Source organism: Eucyclogobius newberryi, unplaced genomic scaffold (assembly GCF_026437365.1).
Source record: "Eucyclogobius newberryi isolate DKJ021-1_F unplaced genomic scaffold, fEucNew1.0.hap1 SCAF_523, whole genome shotgun sequence".
Taxonomy (NCBI): domain Eukaryota; kingdom Metazoa; phylum Chordata; class Actinopteri; order Gobiiformes; family Gobiidae; genus Eucyclogobius; species Eucyclogobius newberryi.
In genome coordinates, this window is record NW_027316194.1 from 26,108 (window position 1) to 42,593 (window position 16,486).

Genomic DNA, 16,486 nt, shown 5'->3' on the forward strand with positions numbered 1-16,486 from the left:
GCTTGTTTCATCCATACTAGGGGCACTCTTGACCGCTTGTTTCATCCATACTAGGGGCACTCTTGACCGCTTGTTTCATCCATACTAGGGGCACTCTTGACCGCTTGTTTCATCCATACTAGGGGCACTCTTGACCACTTGTTTCATCCATACTAGGGGCACTCTTGACCGCTTGTTTCATCCATACTAGGGGCACTCTTGACCGCTTGTTTCATCCATACTAGGGGCACTCTTGACCGCTTGTTTCATCCATACTAGGGGCACTCTTGACCGCTTGTTTCAGTGATACACCTGCACTGTAAACAGTCCTTGAGAGCTCTCGCAGTGCTGCATCTTTACCACTTTCTGGCTCCATTTCTCCATCACTACATGACATCTCAGTTTCAGTTGAAAAATCCTGGTGGTGAAGTCCTGTCGTCTCCGTGGAAACCATTTCACTCAGGTTTCTTCTTGGTGGTTTGTGAATATTCAGCTGTGGGAAGTCTGGCTGTAATCTCTTCTTCAGAAGATCAGATCTGTAAAAATTAGAGTATTGATAGATTACTATTTTATTTGTGTTTTAGTTTTAGAATTATTATTTTATTTGTGTTTTAGTATCCTATTGTTTGTTGTTTATTTTGTGTTGTGTTTTAACCACTTTTCTCACTGGGTTTTCCCTGTATAAATAAACAAAATGAATGGAACTATGTAAACTCCTGTAGCAGGATTGGTCTGATCTTGAATGAAATGTCATGAATAAACATAGCTGTGATGTTTATCTGATCTTCTATTGTTTTCTTTCATAAACAATAAGAATAATTTAATTACCGGTAACTTCCATGACCAGGTGTTTTTGGATGAATTTCTGGAACAGGGACAAGAGCTTCTTCATTCTGAGGATTTCCTGGTTTTCAATCAGTCGTGTCTGGATGACACAGTGTCACAGAATGCTGTATGTCTGCCGTACTCCCAGACTTTAGGTCACCTGTATAAAGCAAGGAAATGCAGTGATTGAAATATACTAGCTCACTACAAACAGAAATTTGCTTTGATTCAAACGTTTTTAAAAGTATCATTTAGTCATTACAATAATTTTCAATTAAATTATGAATTTATCTAAATATATGGAAATATATATATATTTTATTTGATTACCAAAATGTTACCTTTCATCACTTGTCTTCTTTGTCAGAAAGCTTGTGTATTCTTTGTAACACCTCTTGTGATAGAGGTGCCTCTGGTCCACATCAGGAGGATTCATCTGCTCTTGATTCAGCTGCTTTGACCAAACTTCCTAGTAAAGGAGAAGTCAAAGAATTTCAATCAAGGCTGAGCACAATCAGTAAACAATCGCAAAAGTTGTACGGCCTTTTTATTCAACTCACATCATCATACAGTCTTACGTACATTACATCTACATGTCATAAACTAGGTACATATTCCTATAGAGATCTGTTCTTTTCTTCTGGATCTACCTCTGGATCTTCCTGCGTTGCATCAATGAAATGTCCCCATGTGGGACAATAAAGGATTATCTTATCTTATCTCATCTATGTATATTTTGGCCAACTTATTTCACTGTGATTAGTCCTATTTACCACGAGCAAGAGAAAACACACATGCAAGAATCAATATATCATCTACTCACCAGCAGTTCAAGTTTCAGCTTGGACCACTTTATCTTTCTTTGTCTTGTGAGCCTCTTTGATCCAGCGATCAACCTTCTGCAAATGATGCAAATGATGCAAATGATGCAAATGATGCAAATGATGTAAATGATGTAAATGATGTAAATGATGCAAATGATGTAAATGATGCAAATGATGCAAATGATGCAAATGATGCAAATGATGCAAATGATGCAAATGATGCAAATGATGCAAATGATGTAAATGATGTAAATGATGTAAATGATGTAAATGATGCAAATGATGTAAATGATGTAAATGATGCAAACTGCAGGAAGTACATTGCTTGACTTTTTAGATGATTTTGTCGTTACATCTGTGGTAGATCTCAGTGGTTTGGGAGAAGGGCAGAGCTGATGTGGTAGATTCACCTTCTCACCCTCGCCATGCTGCCCACAGACCCACTGTTCTGCTTTTCAGCACTAGTAACTCGTTTCTTGTCAATGAAACGTCTATAGCATGTAGGGTGAAACGTCTATAGCATGTAGGGTGAAACGTCTATAGCATGTAGGGTGAAACGTCTATAGCATGTAGGGTGAAACGTCTATAGCATGTAGGGTGAAACGTCTATAGCATGTAGGGTGAAACGTCTATAGCATGTAGGGTGAAACGTCTATAGCATGTAGGGTGAAACGTCTATAGCATGTAGGGTGAAACGTCGTAGGGTGAAACGTCTATAGCATGTAGGGTGAAACGTCTATAGCATGTAGGGTGAAACGTCTATAGCATGTAGGGTGAAACATCTATAGCATGTAGGGTGAAACGTCTATAGCATGTAGGGTGAAACGTCTATAGCATGTAGGGTGAAACGTCGTAGGGTGAAACGTCTATAGCATGTAGGGTGAAACGTCTATAGCATGTAGGGTGAAACGTCTATAGCATGTAGGGTGAAACATCTATAGCATGTAGGGTGAAACATCTATAGCATGTAGGGTGAAACGTCTATAGCATGTAGGGTGAAACGTCTATAGCATGTAGGGTGAAACGTCTATAGCATGTAGGGTGAAACGTCGTAGGGTGAAACGTCTATAGCATGTAGGGTGAAACGTCTATAGCATGTAGGGTGAAACGTCTATAGCATGTAGGGTGAAACATCTATAGCATGTAGGGTGAAACGTCTATAGCATGTAGGGTGAAACGTCTATAGCATGTAGGGTGAAACGTCTATAGCATGTAGGGTGAAACGTCTATAGCATGTAGGGTGAAACGTCTATAGCATGTAGGGTGAAACGTCGTAGGGTGAAACGTCTATAGCATGTAGGGTGAAACGTCTATAGCATGTAGGGTGAAACGTCTATAGCATGTAGGGTGAAACATCTATAGCATGTAGGGTGAAACGTCTATAGCATGTAGGGTGAAACGTCTATAGCATGTAGGGTGAAACGTCGTAGGGTGAAACGTCTATAGCATGTAGGGTGAAACGTCTATAGCATGTAGGGTGAAACGTCTATAGCATGTAGGGTGAAACATCTATAGCATGTAGGGTGAAACGTCTATAGCATGTAGGGTGAAACGTCTATAGCATGTAGGGTGAAACGTCTATAGCATGTAGGGTGAAACGTCTATAGCATGTAGGGTGAAACGTCGTAGGGTGAAACGTCTATAGCATGTAGGGTGAAACGTCTATAGCATGTAGGGTGAAACGTCTATAGCATGTAGGGTGAAACGTCTATAGCATGTAGGGTGAAACGTCGTAGGGTGAAACGTCTATAGCATGTAGGGTGAAACGTCTATAGCATGTAGGGTGAAACGTCTATAGCATGTAGGGTGAAACATCTATAGCATGTAGGGTGAAACGTCTATAGCATGTAGGGTGAAACATCTATAGCATGTAGGGTGAAACGTCTATAGCATGTAGGGTGAAACGTCGTAGGGTGAAACGTCTATAGCATGTAGGGTGAAACGTCTATAGCATGTAGGGTGAAACGTCTATAGCATGTAGGGTGAAACGTCGTAGGGTGAAACGTCTATAGCATGTAGGGTGAAACGTCTATAGCATGTAGGGTGAAACGTCTATAGCATGTAGGGTGAAACATCTATAGCATGTAGGGTGAAACGTCTATAGCATGTAGGGTGAAACGTCTATAGCATGTAGGGTGAAACGTCTATAGCATGTAGGGTGAAACGTCTATAGCATGTAGGGTAAAACGTCGTAGGGTGAAACGTCTATAGCATGTAGGGTGAAACGTCTATAGCATGTAGGGTGAAACGTCTATAGCATGTAGGGTGAAACGTCTATAGCATGTAGGGTGAAACGTCGTAGGGTGAAACGTCTATAGCATGTAGGGTGAAACGTCTATAGCATGTAGGGTGAAACGTCTATAGCATGTAGGGTGAAACATCTATAGCATGTAGGGTGAAACGTCTATAGCATGTAGAGTGAAACGTCTATAGCATGTAGGGTGAAACGTCTATAGCATGTAGGGTGAAACGTCGTAGGGTGAAACGTCTATAGCATGTAGGGTGAAACGTCTATAGCATGTAGGGTGAAACGTCTATAGCATGTAGGGTGAAACATCTATAGCATGTAGGGTGAAACGTCTATAGCATGTAGGGTGAAACGTCTATAGCATGTAGGGTGAAACGTCTATAGCATGTAGGGTGAAACGTCGTAGGGTGAAACGTCTATAGCATGTAGGGTGAAACGTCGTAGGGTGAAACGTCTATAGCATGTAGGGTGAAACGTCGTAGGGTGAAACGTCTATAGCATGTAGGGTGAAACGTCTATAGCATGTAGGGTGAAACGTCTATAGCATGTAGGGTGAAACGTCGTAGGGTGAAACGTCTATAGCATGTAGGGTGAAACGTCGTAAGGTGAAACGTCTATAGCATGTAGGGTGAAACGTCTATAGCATGTAGGGTGAAACGTCTATAGCATGTAGGGTGAAACGTCTATAGCATGTAGGGTGAAACGTCGTAGGGTGAAACGTCTATAGCATGTAGGGTGAAACGTCTATAGCATGTAGGGTGAAACGTCGTAGGGTGAAACGTCTATAGCATGTAGGGTGAAACGTCTATAGCATGTAGGGTGAAACGTCTATAGCATGTAGGGTGAAACGTCTATAGCATGTAGGGTGAAACGTCGTAGGGTGAAACGTCTATAGCATGTAGGGTGAAACGTCTATAGCATGTAGGGTGAAACGTCGTAGGGTGAAACGTCTATAGCATGTAGGGTGAAACGTCGTAGGGTGAAACGTCTATAGTATGTAGGGTGAAACGTCTATAGCATGTAGGGTGAAACGTCTATAGCATGTAGGGTGAAACGTCGTAGGGTGAAACGTCTATAGCATGTAGGGTGAAACGTCTATAGCATGTAGGGTGAAACGTCGTAGGGTGAAACGTCTATAGCATGTAGGGTGAAACGTCTATAGCATGTAGGGTGAAACGTCTATAGCATGTAGGGTGAAACGTCTATAGCATGTAGGGTGAAACGTCGTAGGGTGAAACGTCTATAGCATGTAGGGTGAAACGTCTATAGCATGTAGGGTGAAACGTCGTAGGGTGAAACGTCTATAGCATGTAGGGTGAAACGTCTATAGCATGTAGGGTGAAACGTCGTAGGGTGAAACGTCTATAGCATGTAGGGTGAAACGTCTATAGCATGTAGGGTGAAACGTCTATAGCCTGTAGGGTGAAACGTCTATAGCATGTAGGGTGAAACGTCTATAGCCTGTAGGGTGAAACGTCTATAGCATGTAGGGTGAAACGTCTATAGCATGTAGGGTGAAACGTCTATAGCATGTAGGGTGAAACGTCTATAGCATGTAGGGTGAAACGTCTATAGCCTGTAGGGTGAAACGTCTATAGCATGTAGGGTGAAACGTCTATAGCATGTAGGGTGAAACGTCTATAGCCTGTAGGGTGAAACGTCTATAGCCTGTAGGGTGAAACGTCTATAGCATGTAGGGTGAAACGTCTATAGCCTGTAGGGTGAAACGTCTATAGCCTGTAGGGTGAAACGTCTATAGCATGTAGGGTGAAACGTCTATAGCATGTAGGGTGAAACGTCTATAGCATGTAGGGTGAAACGTCTATAGCATGTAGGGTGAAACGTCTATAGCATGTAGGGTGAAACGTCTATAGCATGTAGGGTGAAACGTCTATAGCATGTAGGGTGAAAGCCTGGCTTGTTACTTTCCAGAAAATGAGAAAGATCTCCGTCCGAAGAAGCCACAGAAGACGTGGAATCGTTTTGTTTGGCGAAGTCGTCATTGTGACACAAACAGCTGCCGATAACGCGCCGTTTATTCCGTCGATTTCTATCCACTTCTGAGCACAAGTCACAGCTTCCTCCAGAGGACAACAGCTTCCTCCAGAAGACAACAGCTTCCTCCAGAAGACAACAGCTTCCTCCAGAAGACAACAGCTTCCTCCAGAGGACAACAGCTTCCTCCAGAAGACAACAGCTTCCTCCAGAAGACAACAGCTTCCTCCAGAAGACAACAGCTTCCTCCAGAGGACAACAGCTTCCTCCAGAGGACAACAGCTTCCTCCAGAAGACAACAGCTTCCTCCAGAAGACAACAGCTTCCTCCAGAAGACAACAGCTTCCTCCAGAGGACAACAGCTTCCTCCAGAAGACAACAGCTTCCTCCAGAGGACAACAGCTTCCTCCAGAGGACAACAGCTTCCTCCAGAAGACAACAGCTTCCTCCAGAGGACAACAGCTTCCTCCAGAAGACAACAGCTTCCTCCAGAGGACAACAGCTTCCTCCAGAAGACAACAGCTTCCTCCAGAGGACAACAGCTTCCTCCAGAAGACAACAGCTTCCTCCAGAGGACAACAGCTTCCTCCAGAGGACAACAGCTTCCTCCAGAAGACAACAGCTTCCTCCAGAGGACAACAGCTTCCTCCAGAGGACAACAGCTTCCTCCAGAGGACAACAGCTTCCTCCAGAGGACAACAGCTTCCTCCAGAGGACAACAGCTTCCTCCAGAAGACAACAGCTTCCTCCAGAAGACAACAGCTTCCTCCAGAAGACAACAGCTTCCTCCAGAGGACAACAGCTTCCTCCAGAAGACAACAGCTTCCTCCAGAGGACAACAGCTTCCTCCAGAAGACAACAGCTTCCTCCAGAAGACAACAGCTTCCTCCAGAGGACAACAGCTTCCTCCAGAAGACAACAGCTTCCTCCAGAGGACAACAGCTTCCTCCAGAGGACAACAGCTTCCTCCAGAGGACAACAGCTTCCTCCAGAGGACAACAGCTTCCTCCAGAAGACAACAGCTTCCTCCAGAAGACAACAGCTTCCTCCAGAGGACAACAGCTTCCTCCAGAAGACAACAGCTTCCTCCAGAGGACAACAGCTTCCTCCAGAAGACAACAGCTTCCTCCAGAAGACAACAGCTTCCTCCAGAGGACAACAGCTTCCTCCAGAGGACAACAGCTTCCTCCAGAGGACAACAGCTTCCTCCAGAGGACAACAGCTTCCTCCAGAAGACAACAGCTTCCTCCAGAAGACAACAGCTTCCTCCAGAATACAACAGCTTCCTCCAGAGGACAACAGCTTCCTCCAGAGGACAACAGCTTCCTCCAGAAGACAACAGCTTCCTCCAGAGGACAACAGCTTCCTCCAGAGGACAACAGCTTCCTCCAGAGGACAACAGCTTCCTCCAGAAGACAACAGCTTCCTCCAGAAGACAACAGCTTCCTCCAGAGGACAACAGCTTCCTCCAGAAGACAACAGCTTCCTCCAGAGGACAACAGCTTCCTCCAGAAGACAACAGCTTCCTCCAGAGGACAACAGCTTCCTCCAGAAGACAACAGCTTCCTCCAGAGGACAACAGCTTCCTCCAGAAGACAACAGCTTCCTCCAGAGGACAACAGCTTCCTCCAGAAGACAACAGCTTCCTCCAGAGGACAACAGCTTCCTCCAGAAGACAACAGCTTCCTCCAGAGGACAACAGCTTCCTCCAGAGGACAACAGCTTCCTCCAGAAGACAACAGCTTCCTCCAGAAGACAACAGCTTCCTCCAGAGGACAACAGCTTCCTCCAGAAGACAACAGCTTCCTCCAGAGGACAACAGCTTCCTCCAGAAGACAACAGCTTCCTCCAGACAGCTTCCTCCAGAGGACAACAGCTTCCTCTAGAGGACAACAGCTTCCTCCAGAGGACAACAGCTTCCTCCAGAAGACAACAGCTTCCTCCAGAAGACAACAGCTTCCTCCAGAGGACAACAGCTTCCTCCAGAAGACAACAGCTTCCTCCAGAGGACAACAGCTTCCTCCAGAAGACAACAGCTTCCTCCAGAGGACAACAGCTTCCTCCAGAGGACAACAGCTTCCTCCAGAAGACAACAGCTTCCTCCAGAAGACAACAGCTTCCTCCAGAAGACAACAGCTTCCTCCAGAGGACAACAGCTTCCTCCAGAGGACAACAGCTTCCTCCAGAGGACAACAGCTTCCTCCAGAAGACAACAGCTTCCTCCAGAGGACAACAGCTTCCTCCAGAGGACAACAGCTTCCTCCAGAGGACAACAGCTTCCTCCAGAAGACAACAGCTTCCTCCAGAGGACAACAGCTTCCTCCAGAGGACAACAGCTTCCTCCAGAAGACAACAGCTTCCTCCAGAGGACAACAGCTTCCTCCAGAGGACAACAGCGTGTGATGCAGGTGTGATCCATATTTTCATAGTGTTTTCTATCGGCTCGAGAGACAACATGGCCGCTCCACGGGAGCAGCCATCTTTTATGTTGTTGTAACTCTCACCTGATTGGCTGATTGAGGCGGAATGATTCAGGCGTAGGGATATTGCGCTATCAGGCTGAGAATATAGTTCCGCATTTAAGTTATCGCCGTAAAAAAACTGGCGCGATGCGAGTGGAGAACTTTTGGTCATGAGCTAATGGTACAATGATCATTTTATATTTGAAGTATTTTTTTAGTCTTGTGACAGGTGTAGTGAACTTGAACCATACAGGCTACAGCCTTTGGCCTAATATTTCAAGAATAAACTTAGTGACAATGACGTCAGGGCCCCTAGTGATGGGCCCCAGGAGCAGGCTCTGTCAATTGAGTTATTCTTTGAGGATCATTGTGATGTTTTCTGGCTGTTTGTGTCTGTTACTTTCCCTTTTAGACTGGTTCTTTTCTCTGTAAAGCTCCATCGCTCTTGTACATCAGGCTGTTCCTTTCCTTTGATCAGAACATCCATCGTTGTCATGGCTCCTGTTTTTTATGGCAGTTGGTGTAAGTTTTCACCAGCAGATGGCGTAATATGTAAGTATTTCAGTCTTAAATGTTTCTTAAAACTTAGTTTGAATAAACCTGAAAGTGTAAAACCTTTGATAATGTCATTCAAGACTGATCAGGTGTTCATATAAATGCACTCTAAAGCCCTTCCCTTTAGAGAGCGCGGGACACCGTGAGTGTAGGACAGTGTAGGACAGAGTAGGACACAGAGTGGTGACACATGTGTTTATTGGAGGACATAGAGGACATTATGCCATGAGGACACAGGCTCCTCCTGCTGCTTTGATCTTCTCCTCTGCTCTGCGGCTGAAGAACTTTGCTTTAACGATCACCGGCTGTTTAGGGAGTTTCCCCTTTCCCAGGACTTTGTAGTAGCCCTGCAACACACAACACACACAAGTGTTACACACACCACAAGTGTGACACGACACAACACACACACACACACCACAAGTGTGACACAACACACACACACACACACACCACAAGTGTGACACAACACACACACACACACACACCACAAGTGTGACACAACACACACACACACACACACCACAAGTGTGACACAACACACACACACACACACACCACAAGTGTGACACAACACACACACACACACACACCACAAGTGTGACACAACACACACACACACACACACCACAAGTGTGACACAACACACACACACACACACACCACAAGTGTGACACAACACACACACACACACACCACAAGTGTGACACAACACACACACACACACCACAAGTGTGACACAACACACACACACACACCACAAGTGTGACACAACACACACACACACACACCACAAGTGTGACACAACACACACACACACCACAAGTGTGACACAACACACACACCACAAGTGTGACACAACACACACACCACAAGTGTGACACAACACACACACACACACCACACACACACACACGTTACACACACACACACACGTTACACACACACACACACGTTACACACACACACACACGTTACACACACACACGTTACACACACAACACCACACACACACACACACACATGTTACACATGATGGGGCGTTTGTAACACGAGTGTGGGAGGGCATCAGGAGCACTCATGATGGGGAGGTGTGTAAGGGTGTGGGGGGGCGTGTGTAAGGGGGCGTGTGTAAGGGGGCGTGTGTAAGGGTGTGGGGGGGCGTGTGTAAGGGTGTGTGGGGGGGCGTGTGTAAGGGTGTGGGGGGGCGTGTGTAAGGGTGTGGGGGGGCGTGTGTAAGGGTGTGGGGGGGCGTGTGTAAGGGTGTGGGGGGGCGTGTGTAAGGGTGTGGGGGGGCGTGTGTAAGGGTGTGGGGGGGCGTGTGTAAGGGTGTGTGGGGGGGCGTGTGTAAGGGTGTGTGGGGGGGCGTGTGTGGGGGGGCGTGTGTAAGGGTGTGGGGGGGCGTGTGTAAGGGTGTGGGGGGGCGTGTCTAAGGGTGGGGGGCGTGTGTAAGGGTGTGGGGGGGCGTGTGTAAGGGTGTGGGGGGGCGTGTCTAAGGGTGGGGGGCGTGTGTAAGGGTGTGGGGGGGCGTGTGTAAGGGTGTGGGGGGGGCGTGTGTAAGGGTGTGGGGGGGCGTGTGTGGGGGGGCGTGTGTAAGGGTGTGGGGGGGCGTGTGTGGGGGGGCGTGTGTAAGGGTGTGGGGGGGGCGTGTGTAAGGGTGTGGGGGGGCGTGTGTAAGGGTGTGGGGGGGCGTGTCTAAGGGTGTGGGGGGGCGTGTCTAAGGGTGTGGGGGGGCGTGTCTAAGGGTGTGGGGGGGCGTGTCTAAGGGTGTGGGGGGGGCGTGTGTAAGGGTGTGGGGGGGCGTGTGTAAGGGTGTGGGGGGGGCGTGTGTAAGGGTGTGGGGGGGCGTGTGTAAGGGTGTGGGGGGGGCGTGTGTAAGGGTGTGGGGGGGCGTGTGTAAGGGTGTGGGGGGGCGTGTGTAAGGGTGTGGGGGGGCGTGTCTAAGGGTGGGGGGGGCGTGTCTAAGGGTGGGGGGCGTGTGTAAGGGTGTGGGGGGGGCCTGTGTAAGGGTGTGGGGGGGGCGTGTGTAAGGGTGGGGGGGGCGTGTGTAAGGGTGTGGGGGGCGGGGCACTCACCGCCCTCACGGCGTCGATGATGGGGGCGGGGCCCTCGGGCTTCTGGCTGTAGTTCACTCTGGTTTGCTCGCTCACTAGAGTCCACAGTTTGTCCAGGTTGATGGTCGGACAGTGAGTCTGGTTCCTCTTCAAGTGATAATGCCTCATGCCAACTTTCCCAAAGTAACCAGGGTGACTGAGGAGAGAGAGAGAGAGAGAGAGAGGGTCGTAACCAGGGTGACTGAGGAGAGAGAGAGAGGGTCGTAACCAGGGTGACTGAGGAGAGAGAGAGAGGGTCGTAACCAGGGTGACTGAGGAGAGAGAGAGAGAGAGAGGGTCGTAACCAGGGTGACTGAGGAGAGAGAGAGAGGGTCGTAACCAGGGTGACTGAGGAGAGAGAGAGAGGGTCGTAACCAGGGTGACTGAGGAGAGAGAGAGAGAGAGAGGGTCGTAACCAGGGTGACTGAGGAGAGAGAGAGAGGGTCGTAACCAGGGTGACTGAGGAGAGAGAGAGAGAGAGAGAGAGGGTCGTAACCAGGGTGACTGAGGAGAGAGAGAGAGAGAGGGTCGTAACCAGGGTGACTGAGGAGAGAGAGAGAGGGTCGTAACCAGGGTGACTGAGGAGAGAGAGAGAGGGTCGTAACCAGGGTGACTGAGGAGAGAGAGAGAGAGAGAGAGGGTCGTAACCAGGGTGACTGAGGAGAGAGAGAGAGAGAGAGAGGGTCGTAACCAGGGTGACTGAGGAGAGAGAGAGGGTCGTAACCAGGGTGACTGAGGAGAGAGAGAGAGGGTCGTAACCAGGGTGACTGAGGAGAGAGAGAGAGAGAGAGAGGGTCGTAACCAGGGTGACTGAGGAGAGAGAGAGAGGGTCGTAACCAGGGTGACTGAGGAGAGAGAGAGAGGGTCGTAACCAGGGTGACTGAGGAGAGAGAGAGAGGGTCGTAACCAGGGTGACTGAGGAGAGAGAGAGAGGGTCGTAACCAGGGTGACTGAGGAGAGAGAGAGAGAGAGGGTCGTAACCAGGGTGACTGAGGAGAGAGAGAGAGAGAGGGTCGTAACCAGGGTGACTGAGGAGAGAGAGAGAGAGAGAGGGTCGTAACCAGGGTGACTGAGGAGAGAGAGAGGGTCGTAACCAGGGTGACTGAGGAGAGAGAGAGAGGGTCGTAACCAGGGTGACTGAGGAGAGAGAGAGAGAGAGAGAGGGTCGTAACCAGGGTGACTGAGGAGAGAGAGAGAGAGAGAGAGAGGGTCGTAACCAGGGTGACTGAGGAGAGAGAGAGAGAGGGTCGTAACCAGGGTGACTGAGGAGAGAGAGAGAGAGGGTCGTAACCAGGGTGACTGAGGAGAGAGAGAGAGAGGGTCGTAACCAGGGTGACTGAGGAGAGAGAGAGGGTCGTAACCAGGGTGACTGAGGAGAGAGAGAGAGAGGGTCGTAACCAGGGTGACTGAGGAGAGAGAGAGAGGGTCGTAACCAGGGTGACTGAGGAGAGAGAGAGAGAGGGTCGTAACCAGGGTGACTGAGGAGAGAGAGAGAGAGGGTCGTAACCAGGGTGACTGAGGAGAGAGAGAGAGAGGGTCGTAACCAGGGTGACTGAGGAGAGAGAGAGAGAGGGTCGTAACCAGGGTGACTGAGGAGAGAGAGAGAGAGAGGGTCGTAACCAGGGTGACTGAGGAGAGAGAGAGAGAGAGGGTCGTAACCAGGGTGACTGAGGAGAGAGAGAGAGAGGGTCGTAACCAGGGTGACTGAGGAGAGAGAGAGAGAGGGTCGTAACCAGGGTGACTGAGGAGAGAGAGAGAGGGTCGTAACCAGGGTGACTGAGGAGAGAGAGAGAGGGTCGTAACCAGGGTGACTGAGGAGAGAGAGAGAGAGAGAGGGTCGTAACCAGGGTGACTGAGGAGAGAGAGAGAGAGAGAGAGAGAGGGTCGTAACCAGGGTGACTGAGGAGAGAGAGAGGGTCGTAACCAGGGTGACTGAGGAGAGAGAGAGAGGGTCGTAACCAGGGTGACTGAGGAGAGAGAGAGAGAGAGAGAGGGTCGTAACCAGGGTGACTGAGGAGAGAGAGAGAGGGTCGTAACCAGGGTGACTGAGGAGAGAGAGAGAGGGTCGTAACCAGGGTGACTGAGGAGAGAGAGAGAGGGTCGTAACCAGGGTGACTGAGGAGAGAGAGAGAGGGTCGTAACCAGGGTGACTGAGGAGAGAGAGAGAGAGAGGGTCGTAACCAGGGTGACTGAGGAGAGAGAGAGGGTCGTAACCAGGGTGACTGAGGAGAGAGAGAGAGGGTCGTAACCAGGGTGACTGAGGAGAGAGAGAGAGAGAGGGTCGTAACCAGGGTGACTGAGGAGAGAGAGAGAGAGAGGGTCGTAACCAGGGTGACTGAGGAGAGAGAGAGAGAGAGAGGGTCGTAACCAGGGTGACTGAGGAGAGAGAGAGGGTCGTAACCAGGGTGACTGAGGAGAGAGAGAGAGGGTCGTAACCAGGGTGACTGAGGAGAGAGAGAGAGAGAGAGAGGGTCGTAACCAGGGTGACTGAGGAGAGAGAGAGAGAGAGAGAGAGGGTCGTAACCAGGGTGACTGAGGAGAGAGAGAGAGAGGGTCGTAACCAGGGTGACTGAGGAGAGAGAGAGAGAGGGTCGTAACCAGGGTGACTGAGGAGAGAGAGAGAGAGGGTCGTAACCAGGGTGACTGAGGAGAGAGAGAGAGAGGGTCGTAACCAGGGTGACTGAGGAGAGAGAGAGAGGGTCGTAACCAGGGTGACTGAGGAGAGAGAGAGAGGGTCGTAACCAGGGTGACTGAGGAGAGAGAGAGAGAGAGAGGGTCGTAACCAGGGTGACTGAGGAGAGAGAGAGAGAGAGAGAGGGTCGTAACCAGGGTGACTGAGGAGAGAGAGAGAGAGAGAGAGGGTCGTAACCAGGGTGACTGAGGAGAGAGAGAGAGAGAGAGGGTCGTAACCAGGGTGACTGAGGAGAGAGAGAGAGGGTCGTAACCAGGGTGACTGAGGAGAGAGAGAGAGGGTCGTAACCAGGGTGACTGAGGAGAGAGAGAGAGAGAGAGGGTCGTAACCATGGCGACTGAGGAGGAGGTCAGAATCAGTGACTCACTATTTGTCAAAGTTGATTCTGTGGTGATGCATTCCACCAGCGTTTCCTCGACCTCCAGGATGCTTCCTGTGTTTACCTGCAACACACACTCGTGTTAGAGGCGCACACACACACACACACACACACACACACACACACACACACACACACACACACACTTGTTTGACACCATCGACCACAACATTCTTCTACAGAGGTTAGAATGTGATGTAGGTGTTGGAGGCCCCGCCCTCAGAGGCCCCGCCCTCAGCTGGTTTAAATCCTATTTATCTGATATGTACCTATTTGTTCATGTAAACCAGAGCTCCTCACATGCTCCAAAGTAATTTACGGTGTGCCACAGGGTTCAGTACTCGGTCCAATTCTGTTTTCTCTTCATATGCTGCCATTAGGTCACATGGTCAGGTCACATGACATTAACTTCCACTGCTCTGCAGACGACACTCAGCTGTATTTATCAATGAAACCTGATCAGAGCGATCAAGTAGACAGACTTAGTGCTTGTGTGAAGGAGATAAAAACCTGGATGACACTAAACTACCTGCTTCTTAACCCTGAAAAAACCGAGGTCATTGTGCTGGTCCTAAACATCTACGAGACGCTCTATCTGAGCAGATAGTCACACTGGACAATGTCAGTGTAGCCTCCAGTTCTACTGTAAGAAACCTCAGAGTCTTATTGGACCAGGAGCTCTCATTTAAAGCTCATATAAATCAAGCTTGTAAAACAACCTATTTCCATTTGCGCAACATCGCCAAAATCAGAAGAATCCTGCCTAAAAGTGATGCCGAAAAACTTATCCATGCATTTGTAACGACTAGATTAGACTACTGTAACTCCCTGCTTGCAGCGTGTCCTAAAAGCTCCATAAAAAGCTTTCAACTGGTTCAAAATGCAGCAGCAAGATTACTAACAGGAACAAAAAGAAGAGAGCACATTACGCCGGTGCTGAAGTCTCTTCACTGGCTCCTGTCGAGTTTAGAATCACATTTAAAATTCTACTCTTGACCTACAAAGCCATAAATGACATGGCCCCATCCTACCTCAAAGATGCTATAGAACCATATCATCCAAACAGAGCTCTTCGCTCTCAGAATGCCGGCCTTCTGGTGGTGCCAAGAGTCTCTAAAAGTACTGTAGGAGGTAGAGCGTTTAGCTACCAAGCTCCTGTGTTATGGAATCAGCTCCCAGTGCATGTTAAAGAGGCCGACACAGTCTCTTCATTAAAGTCCAGGCTTAAAACGTTCCTCTTCGAAATCGCTTATGGTCAGAGTAGTTAGGAACAGAAACATAAACCCACAGCTTTAGCTACGCTGCCCTAGGAGTAACTATGCTGGGGGAAGTATGACAGCTTGAGCTCTGTCCTCTTCTTCTTCTGACTACTTATGCTATCAAACAATATTTATTTTTTAATTCCACTTGCAAACTGTTTCTTTGTCTCACTCCTGAGGACCTGTGGACCCAGATGTCCCTCTCCTGGTGAAGTGTCCCTGCCCTGTGTGGACGGTCCCTCATCTGCCTGAGGAGTGGCTCCAGCTCCAGTCTCCCTCGTGTCTGTGAGAGTGGGATCTCTCCTTCACTGGAACTAACACAGGTTTCTACGCTTTTTCCCAAAGAGGTTTTTTCTGTAGTTTTTCCTGCAGAAGGAGAGTCTAAGGACAGAGGACCCTGGGACATCGTCCCTCGCAACCACAGATATTGTTGATTCATTTCTCCCTGTGGCCCTCAGATGCAACTGTTGTTGTGATTTTGGGCCTTACAAAAATAAATTGATTTGATTATTTGACACGCACACACACCACACACACACGTGTGACACGCACACACACACGTGAGACACACACACACACGTGTGACACGCACACACACACGTGACACACACACACACACACACACGTGAGACACACTTGGGTGAGAAACACACACACAAACGTGAGACACACGTGGCCGGCGAGAGAAACGTAAACACGAGACAGCTTCATGAGTGAGACTGACCGACGCGACCGTGGCCGTGGCTCACGTGGCCTCGCAGCTTCCGGGTCTTGGTTTGCTTGGTCGGCTGGAACAGAAGAGAACATTTACATTAATACATTTAGATTAACAGGACAGTGTAGCTCAGGACAGGACAGTGTTGCTCAGGACAGGACAGTGTTGCTCAGGACATTTATCTAAACTTCAGCCTCCTGTAGATCAATAACAAAACTATTCTGAACGAGCAAAACCTGAGAATGAGCTCAAAACACGTGTCACAATGTCTGAGCCACACTGAAGCTAATGCTAAAGCTAACAGGAAACACTTCACAGCGACATTTGCGCCTTTTACACACATTTTAACACATTTAAACAGACGCAGAGCTGAAAACACAAACTAAATGTACGAAACTGTTGAATGTGAAGAGTTCTTGGAGCGGACGGGAAAGTGCCGGGCTCACCGTTTATGAGTCTC

The 16,486-nt window shown here is 48.8% G+C and overlaps 1 protein-coding gene across 1 annotated transcript; it reads right to left on the reverse strand.

Annotated features, from left to right (window-relative positions):
• Positions 1-9,097: 9,097 nt before the first annotated feature.
• Positions 9,098-16,137, reverse strand: rpl27a (ribosomal protein L27a). The gene is made up of 4 exons (XM_072465970.1): positions 16,036-16,137; positions 14,041-14,116; positions 10,964-11,138; positions 9,098-9,235 (listed from the first exon to the last, which is right to left on the reverse strand). The coding sequence occupies exons 2-4, from the start codon at positions 14,070-14,072 to the stop codon at positions 9,107-9,109; spliced, it is 336 nt and encodes a 111-aa protein (XP_072322071.1). The 5' UTR covers positions 14,073-14,116; positions 16,036-16,137; the 3' UTR covers positions 9,098-9,106.
• Positions 16,138-16,486: the final 349 nt, after the last annotated feature.

Coding starts and splice junctions, on each gene's coding strand:
- rpl27a (XM_072465970.1), bottom strand. CDS start 14,072: ATGCATCACCACAGAATCAACTTTGACAAATA. Junction 11,139..14,040: donor AGAATCAACTTTGACAAATA/GTGAGTCACTGA, acceptor CTCTCTCCTCAG/TCACCCTGGTTACTTTGGGA. Junction 9,236..10,963: donor TCATCGACGCCGTGAGGGCG/GTGAGTGCCCCG, acceptor TGTGTGTTGCAG/GGCTACTACAAAGTCCTGGG.